The sequence below is a fragment of the Tripterygium wilfordii genome, chromosome 11, assembly GCF_013401445.1.
Source record: "Tripterygium wilfordii isolate XIE 37 chromosome 11, ASM1340144v1, whole genome shotgun sequence".
Taxonomy (NCBI): Eukaryota; Viridiplantae; Streptophyta; class Magnoliopsida; order Celastrales; family Celastraceae; genus Tripterygium; species Tripterygium wilfordii.
Genome location: NC_052242.1, coordinates 5,376,751 through 5,385,925, shown reverse-complemented (window position 1 = coordinate 5,385,925; position 9,175 = coordinate 5,376,751). Strand labels below are relative to the sequence as shown.

Below are 9,175 nucleotides of genomic sequence, written 5' to 3'. Positions count from 1 at the left end.
TCTCAAAGACAATACATATTGGCTGGTAGACCTGGATGGTCAGCCACATAAGAGATTTATCAATGGTAAATACTTAAAGTCATATTTCCCAAGCATTTGAGAATCTACATCTATAATGGTATAAAGAATGTAAAAGCAGGCTTTTAGCGGCAATTATGAGCTGGCCTTAGTGGCCGCATATTATGAATAAAAGAGATTAGATGGCCACAGGCCACACAAAAGAAAAGGTGAGAGCTTTCTCAAACAAATTAGGAAGTAAAGAGGCGTGCGAGAATGGGAGAAGCCCTAGAAGCAGTAGCTGGTCAAATTAAATGAGGTAAGAGAAGAGTTTGAATTTCGAATGGATTTTATTTGATGGTAACTGACATTTGACAAGGATTTTAAGAGGGCCGAAAAATCAGCTTTGAATCCAACTTTGAATAGTTGAATTCAAGCTGGGGGGGCAATTGTTCACACCAAAAATATGTTGGGCCTAATGGGCTTAAAACATGTGTAAAGCCCATGGTGCAGCTTATTGTTATCTGGAATATTACAGCCTATAAGCCCATATTGGAGAGGAAGAGAAGCCCAATTGTTGAGAAGCATGGCCTAAGAGGTTATGGCAGTTACAACAAGGCGGTCCACATGGCAGCCTATGAGAGAAGAAAGGGAAAAGCTTATATAAAGAGGTGGTAGTGGCCTCTAACTGACAGAACATGGCACAAATGAGGGGATAACTGCAACAAGATCATGGTATATGGAGGGAGAATTTCGTCCAAGACAGAGCTTATAAAAGATGGTAGATAGACAGAGAAGAGGAAGAGACAAAACACAAAAAACAGTCAAACAGACAGACAGACAAAAACTCAAGCCTAAAGGCACTATCAAGCTTCCGAGCATCTAGCATTCTAATTACTTTCTAAATCCTTGTCAATTTCGAGCAAATATCATATTGTTCATTCCAAATTCCTTTGTATTTATTCTTGTCAAGTTTCAATGCCAACAATCATTGTGTACATTGTTCTTGGTGTCTATATATTTTTCTTCATTCCAATCTCAACAAAGCGCACTTCAATGGAGTTGGGAAACCTAGAACTATTGAGGTCCCAAGATAGTTCATTCAAGATAGAAGTCCTATTTACATTGGGTGCATTTCATTCAAATTAGTGTAGGAAACTATAAACCTTGACACACCTGTAATTCATCACCACCTTGGGCCACTTTTTGGTGACAACACTAATAAATTTGAAAATTTTCATATTTAAAGGCTTAAAAATCAACAAGAATAGTGAAAATAGTCACTATTTTGAAAGTACACGCTACTTAGAATCAACTGTGCGATTTTCAACTCAATCTGATATCGTCGACTATCTATATTAATTTATTTGTTTATCTGATATATGTTTTGTTTGTTTTTTATTTGTTTATATCTCTGAAAATGTTTTTAGAAAGGTGTTAATCTCCATTATAGTTTATTTCTTTTTTTCTATTTTAATTTGTTTCATATTTAGTTGTCTCTTTTCTTTGCTCTCTTCCTCCTTGTGTTCCAGGCCATCCCATCTGATGTCCTATTGTCTCTTTTGTAAGAACTTAGTTAGATCAAATACAAGAACTTAAACCATAAATTGTAAAGCATGATCAACATCCGAAAATTGTATTAGACTACATACCAATTTCAACCATGGATTCCTTCTTGATCAACAACCTGCAAAACAGAAATAAAAAATTAGACAGAGGTCTTCCTCTCCTGCTCTAGACTTTTGTGGGCATAATAGGCTCCGTAAAAGTTTTAGAGTGGAGAGGGGACCTAACCCTTTAATAAACTTTATATGGGACATAATTGAGCTTACACTTAATTTTGCCCAAACCCATACATACTACATAATACCAATGAGGTGTGTTTATAGATCGTAACTTTAGGAATCACACAAAATTAGGCATACCACATTGTCTCAAGAGCTATAGCCTTTGGTTCATTTTATAAAATCAAAATCACAATTAAATAAGCCCATATTATTGTTGGAATTAACCTTATAGTTGAAATTATTCCAACATTCGCTCACTTGGGCGACTTTAATTGATTTTGTCACTTGTAAGAAAATAGGTTTAAGAAAATAATTAGACCAAAGAAATAGTTTAAAACTTATGTGGCCACATGAAAATATATAGCTATGAGACGGTCACCTCAGATCAATCCGGTCCAATAAAAACACTAATATCGAAACGTAAGACTAACATCGAAACATGGCGTTATCATGTCATTAAGCGACACAAAACCAATTCATATTCACAAATATGAGTGACTTTACATAGATCAAGAATGGAAGTGTAGTAAGGCAAGCAACCGAATGTGATAAAAAATGCTTCATCTTCATTCATTTATATGATTTCTCTTGAGCTCATAAAAGCTGAAGAAATCCCGTAATGGAAAACTTTATGTATATCTCTTTGCTTTATATTTGGATAATGTCATCCTTGAGATATATCATACTTGAAACGACATTAATTTTCAAGTACAATCAAGAAAAATCACACCAAGCTTATATGGGCATTTAAAGAACAACTAGCAAATCACCTGCGCTCCGCTGCGAGCTCATTGCCTTCAAACAAATCAAGATACCAACTGCTGAAGTTTTTTTTATTAGATTTAACTTTTGTTTTTCCGATATGTAATTGTTTAAGGGATGCTCTGTCGGCCAACCGAAGATCATACAAAAAGAATTGACAATTTTATTTGAATGCAAATCACTTTCTTTGATATTTTTCAGCCAATTTATTCATGAAAATTGAGAGCAAATGCAAGAAGAACTTCCAATAACAAAAAGAAGGCATGAGAAAACCTCAATCACCATGAATGAAATAAAGAAAAAAAAAATCAAAATGGGAGATCATCACTGCTGTGAGCCTAGTGACATAATAAATAATATATGACAAAAAAGCTTCAACAAAAGGAAAAAGAAGTAAATTGATAAGCAAATACAATTAAGATGTTCAACTTCAATTATTGGCCCTGCATTGTCATAGTTATTTGTTAAGAAAAAATCTTGGTATGGATTTGTTGTGTCAGACCCGTCTCTGTTTTCATATATGTTTGTCATAAAAGCAAGAGCTGCATCAAAGACCAAGAAAATCTTCATCGCCATTGTTCTTTGCTGACAAAGTCATTGTTTCAAGAGATATGCTTGGGTAAAATATATTCACAACAAACTTACTTAAAATTTTTGATCCACATAATGGATAATATACTCACAACAAACGCAATCTGGAAACATGGATATTCGAGAGGAAACTTGATCATTCCATAGTAATATACTCCTTAAAAAATGTGCGGAGGAAAATTCATTATAATATATATTGGCCAAGTAATTACATATTCCTACAGTGAGATAATCAAAGAAACACCACTTAATAGGGCTGCACATGGGTTGGTTTGGGTTGGTTTTGGGAGAATACCTCATCTGACCCGTAAGGTTCGGATTGCACATCATCAAATCCTTAACTGACCTTTGATTTCTAGGGGGTTGGGTTGGTTCGGTTTCATGCGGGTTTGGGGTCGGATAGATATGGGTTGGGTCAGGTTTATAATAGGTTCTGCTCAGTTTGGAATTGGTCTGCCGCTTGGGCCTGGCACTGGAGTCCTAAACAAGGGGACATGCATATATGACCCAAATTAAGAAGTAACTTTCACCTGTCTATTCAAGTATTCAGTATTCACAATTAAGTTCAACATATTCAAAGTTCTTAAACATGAACCTGTCAAAAATATAATTCAAAACTAATCAAAAATAATATTCATAGAAAAATATTCAATTAACCAAACCCCTAAACACATGATTAACCAATAGAGAACCTTAAGAAGCAAACCCCTAAACACCCAATTAACGAAACCAATAAACACCCGAATATAAAGTCAATGACAGTAAGTCACTATGGACATTTTTTTATTAGCATGAATAGTTGAATAGCAATCATTTATGCAAATCAATCAGAAAAAACAATCAAATCAATATTACAAGTAGTTATAAGGGTTGGCACTTGGTAGAGAGAAGTACAGAACAATAGAGAACCTTAAGAAGCAATGGCAGAGGTTGGGCTTGGGGCAGTGCCTTCTACCAGTAGCCCACTCTGGGCTTGCTCCTTCTCTTGTGATATCGATTCGAAATCGTGAGAGAGTGAGAGATCCTACTTGAGACTGACTTTGTGATATTCGCGTATGGGAAACGTGGAAGCAGTAGGCAGTAGTAGCGACCTACAAGGCTGCAACTGCAAGTCTGCTAGTTCGCGTGTCGGAAGTAGGAACCAAGAGGCAGGAAGTGCGTCGTTGCTGGTGAGAGTCTAAGAGTAGAGAGTCGTGAGAGTGAGAGATTATTAGGGTTAGGATATTTGATTTACATAGTTATGTTTATGTATAGATAAAACGAGGTCGTTTTATGTATGTAAGGTCGGGTTAGGTTAATACGGATCGGGTTAGATGAAGGTTCTGTAAACGGGTAAGCTATTTCAACCTATATTTGAATTGTTCTTTAAGGATTGGGGTCGAATTTATCACGGGTTGGGTCCGGTTGCTTACGGGTTTTGTGCAACCCTACCACTTAAAGTTCATTTCTTTAGAAAAGGAAAAAAAAGTGACGGGATAAAGATGTAAGCTATCTTGTTTATGTGTTTGCTCATTCTATTATCACAGGCTTACTCTTTCCTCCCTCTTAAGCATAAAAAACATACTTCTATAGAAACATACTGATTTATCGATATATAAGTAGCCAAGTCTTTCGTTATCACATACAATGGTAGTTGATATTTCTTAGAATGTGAAAATAATCGCCAACAAATCTTCCTGTGATTTTACTTGTGATTTGTCATTACTATTCATTTCACAATTTCTCTTGCGATTTTACTTGTGATTTGTTGTGTATATAAGTTAGATTAATCACCTTATTCCCACATAATTTATTCTTCCATCAACTTATAATATACATCGTATCCTTCAAAATCTTGATTATAAGAAATTAATTTGATATTGTCAAAATACCACAATATCACTCACTGTACCTGTTAAACATGTCAATATAGCTAGGGGTGTAAATATCGGGTTTTGGTCCATTTTCAAACCGAAACCGAACTTATTCGGTTTGTATTCTAACCAAACCTGACCAAACCGTCGATGAAGTATAAACCGTTATAAACCGAACCGAAATATTCGGTTTCGGATCGGTTTATTCGGTTTAAACCGGCCAATACAAATTCTTCATACAAATCTCAAATCTGGACAGTTCACTCAAAATAAAAATATTACAATTTACAGAGTTCAAAAATATAGTACAAAAACTGGAAAAAAATTCAAATAAGACTTCAAATAGACAAATACAATAAATCAATTATACTCTAAGCTATCCAAAACAGTCCAAAAGTCCACTTCTAATACAATAAACTGTTGAACACCAAATATAAAGAGGCATAAGCCACAAAGCAAATAGCCAACAAAGAGGCAAGGCCAAGCCAATCAGCCAAAGATCACTAGACCAGTCAGTCAGTCACCATCACCTATAAGAAAAACAATAAAACAAAGAATGAAGTGTTAAAACATCACACATTAAGAAATAATAAGTAATGTTGAAACTTAAAAATTAAGTAAGACTATATAGATTATATAGTCACATTCTCATACCTTTTGCCAAAATCGAGTCTTAGTTGGCAGTTGTTGCACCATTGTTCTTATCAGTTATTCCTAGCCATCTCTATAGTAAGAAGAAAGAATAGTCAAATAAACATTCATAATTCATTTATATAAAGTATAAAAAAAGTAATGGTCTTAGTTTTATTTTACCTTGTTCAAATGCCTCTTGCTCTCCCAAATCTTCCTCCATCAATTTCTGAAAAGGTAAACTTCCAATCCAATCCTCCACACAAATAAGCGATTCAACAATATGAGGGGTGAGGGAGCTCCTAAATGAATCCAACACTCGTCCACCTATACTAAATGCAGATTCAGATGCCACTGTAGAAATTGGAATTGCGAAGAGGTCCCGAGCTATAACCGAAAGGATAGGAAACCTAGATGAATTAATCTTCCACCAAGTCAACACATTAAAACTATCCCCATCCTTTACATTTTCAATGCCTTCTCCTAGATATTTATCCAACTCAGCTAGGTTTTCTCCACCTCCAACTTCAGAATGCAACAGTCTAAACCTAACTTTTGCTCGATTTTCAGCTGATTGTTCCTCAATTCTAATGGCAGCAAATGAAGAAGAAGATTCACTTGGAAGAGGATTTTGCACCAAATGCTCATTTTTGTATTCATTAAACATCTTGAATGTGGTGGACTTCACCTTCTCAACAACCTCAATTGCAATAGATTCTTCATACATCTCTTTCAATACCAGAGTTACATATTACAACTTGTATCTCGAATCGAACACAACCACAACAAAGATCAATATGTTTAATTTATCAGATTTCCCCCCCCCCCCCAATATTTTTCACACTTTGCAATCATCCTATCAGCCATCGAGCTCATTTGAGCATCATTAGAACCCTTCATCCCATGTAACACATAATATAGTATATTCAAATCATGAAAGAAATTATTAGAAGTAACATAAGAAGTGCCAGATACCTTCAATATAAGCTCATAAAAGTAACGAAGAAAAGTCACCAATCTTCTGACATTACTCCAATCTTCTTGCTTTGGCATTCCACCTTCTAGTGATAGCTCACTCGTAATATGTGGCTCAACTCCTCAAATCTTTCAAATGCAGATTCAAACTTCTGAGCAGCTTCTAACATCAAGAAAGTCGAGTTCCATCTAGTGCACACATCTAAGCACAACAAGCTCTTGCTTTTAATTCTTTCCATCTCTACACATTCTTTGAACTTGTGAATTCTTACAGATGAAGCTCGAATAAATTGAACTGCAGCACGAACTCGATTAATAGAATCAATTGTTTCTTTCATGCCTTCTGAAACGACTAGGTTGATTATGTGTGCAACACATCTCATATGCACATAATCACCTAGTGCGATACTAGCAAATCTCCTCTTCAAGTAGTTGACAAAATGATCATTGGAACTGGCATTATCGACTGTTATAGTGAAAAGCTTCTTGATCTCCCAATCTTTTAAGCAGTTTTTGATTACTCTACCCATAGCCTCACCTGTGTCTAGTAATTGACCTAAAGTTGATAATCTTTTTTTGCAAATTCCAGTCACTATCAATGAAGTGAGCAGTGATGACCATATAACTCTGCCTTTGCTGTGATGTCCACGTGTCTGTGGTTAAAGAGACATTTGAACCATTGTTTTGAAAAATCTTCTTCAATTTTTTGGTAATATCATCATACTTGTGAATCACCTTCTTCCTAACAGTAGGCCTTGTAGGAGGATTGTACCTTGGACACAATGCCGCCCAAAAACTCTTAAACCGTGGATGCTCAACGAACTTGAATGGCAACTCGCATTCAACTATCATACAAGTTAATTCATCATTAATGACCTTCGAATCATACTTCCATGTGGAAACATCCCCTTTCCCTGTTTGATTGAATGCCAACTCCGTTTGTTGACCACTTGCCCTAGGCTTGCGTTTGCATCGCATCAAGTGTTGCTTAAGTGTGGATGTTCCATTCCTCGATGAGTGGCACTTGTACATAATCCCACAATGATTGCAAGAACATGTCTCTCGATTTGGGGACTTAGTAAAATCAGTCCACACATCAGACCTCTCATTCAATACTTTTCTTGTTCGCTTTTTTTGATTGGTCCCCGCACTTTCTAGGGTGATTGGTGTAGGCATAGAGCTTCCTTCTCCTCCAAGTCCTTCACCAAAACCACCACCCCCACCTTCTGCCACTTGCTGTGGCAGTTCTTCTTCTTCAAATCTTCATGGTCAATTGAGTTATTGACAGAGACCGATTGAAAGCTCGACATCTAGAAAATATTGAAATCCAATCATAAACATGGTAAAATAACTACTGTCTACTGCAGTATAAACTATTAAGAGTGGCTGAGCTGAGTGGGAAGCTATTAAGCTAAAGGCTAAAGTCAAACATGAAAATATGAAATGAAGATCAAAGTATTTGATTGGCTTGGCTGATTGCAATTCAAAGAAATTCGAATAGGCAAAGAAATTTGAATAAATTAAAAGACAAAGAAATACGAATACACCAAAACCAGGGGCCAATATTGAGCACCAAAACAGCAAGTAAAATCAGACATTCGAGCTACACATTATCGTTGTGAAGAAGCAAATATAGCAAAGCCCAATATCAAAAACATGGAGTAGATACAAATGCACAAGCCACAGTTATTCATCATCAACAAAACATCAAAGAACTAGATTCTTAAGAACCACGGGCACGGCATATATGTATCAAAAAGACTGCAGAAGTGGAACCAAAAACAAACTAGAAGCACACATACTGTCAAAGATCGAAGGGTCAACTACACAAAAGCTTTAGGTCGGAGATTGAACTTTGAAGGGTTTACCTCTTGTCGAAGATTGAACCACTGATATGGATCTTTCAACCTAAACCTAACGCACAGAGGAAATACAGAGAAGAAAGGAAAAGTAACTCAATTTTATTTCCAAAAACTGACTTCCCGCTTACAACAAAGTTTCCCTCTTAAAGGAGAAACCAACGCGTGAACCACACGTGAGAAAAGTGCCACATCAGAGTCGGTTTACAACTGAATATTAACAAATGAATGGCTAAAGACTGATATGTCCATAGGATCATATCAATACTTCCCCATTGACAAACACCTTGCTCTTAAAGGCAATCAGAACAAGCTAAACAATACAATATCAAACTAACATAATACCAGTTTGACAATTATGACACATCAAAGCTAAAACTGGAAATTGGGATATTTAGCAACAAAGTCTTCATAGTCTTCCCAAGTTGCATCATCAGCATTCTGCTCCTGCCAATGAATGAGCAGTTGAGTTCCCGCTTGATTTCCTTTGCGATAAACCCTCCTCTGCAACACAGCAAATGGTACAGCTTGTTGTTCCAAACCCTTGTCTGATACTTGTGGTAAAGTAAGTGTGGAGGTGACATTGAGTCCCAACTTCTTCTTGAGACAACTGACATGGAATACTGGATGGATTTTTGATCCTTCTGGCAGCTTCAAACGATAAGCAGCAGTACCCACTTTAGCTAGTATCTCAAATGGGCCATAAAATCTGGGATGCAGC

At 36.2% G+C, this 9,175-nt stretch overlaps 2 protein-coding genes and 1 long non-coding RNA gene across 3 annotated transcripts; all 3 read right to left on the bottom strand.

The window, feature by feature from the left end:
• Positions 1-2,788: 2,788 nt before the first annotated feature.
• Positions 2,789-4,550, bottom strand: LOC120009751. The gene is made up of 2 exons (XR_005470739.1): positions 4,047-4,550; positions 2,789-3,088 (listed from the first exon to the last, which is right to left on the bottom strand). It is a non-coding gene; the product is annotated as an uncharacterized LOC120009751 (long non-coding RNA).
• Positions 4,551-5,231: 681 nt separating this feature from the next.
• On the bottom strand, positions 5,232-8,488 carry LOC120009941 (zinc finger BED domain-containing protein RICESLEEPER 1-like). Its single transcript, XM_038860677.1, has 4 exons — positions 8,464-8,488; positions 5,804-7,905; positions 5,645-5,714; positions 5,232-5,520 (listed from the first exon to the last, which is right to left on the bottom strand). The coding sequence occupies exons 2-3, from the start codon at positions 6,345-6,347 to the stop codon at positions 5,695-5,697; spliced, it is 564 nt and encodes a 187-aa protein (XP_038716605.1). The 5' UTR covers positions 6,348-7,905; positions 8,464-8,488; the 3' UTR covers positions 5,232-5,520; positions 5,645-5,694.
• On the bottom strand, positions 6,682-8,730 carry LOC120008718 (zinc finger BED domain-containing protein RICESLEEPER 3-like). The gene is made up of 3 exons (XM_038859099.1): positions 8,723-8,730; positions 7,331-7,856; positions 6,682-7,248 (listed from the first exon to the last, which is right to left on the bottom strand). Exons 1-3 carry the CDS (start codon positions 8,728-8,730, stop codon positions 6,682-6,684), a joined length of 1,101 nt encoding a protein of 366 aa, XP_038715027.1.
• Between the last annotated feature and the right edge of the window lie 445 nt (positions 8,731-9,175).

Excerpts from the sequence above, each read along its gene's own strand:
- LOC120009941 (XM_038860677.1), bottom strand. The coding sequence starts at position 6,347 with ATGTATGAAGAATCTATTGCAATTGAGGTTGTTGAGAAGGTGAAGTCC. Across the intron at positions 5,715-5,803 it reads GCAAGAGGCATTTGAACAAG|AGATGGCTAGGAATAACTGA; the intron begins GTAAAATAAAAC and ends TTCTTACTATAG.
- LOC120008718 (XM_038859099.1), bottom strand. Across the intron at positions 7,249-7,330 it reads GGCCTACTGTTAGGAAGAAG|ACACGTGGACATCACAGCAA; the intron begins GTGATTCACAAG and ends CTTTAACCACAG.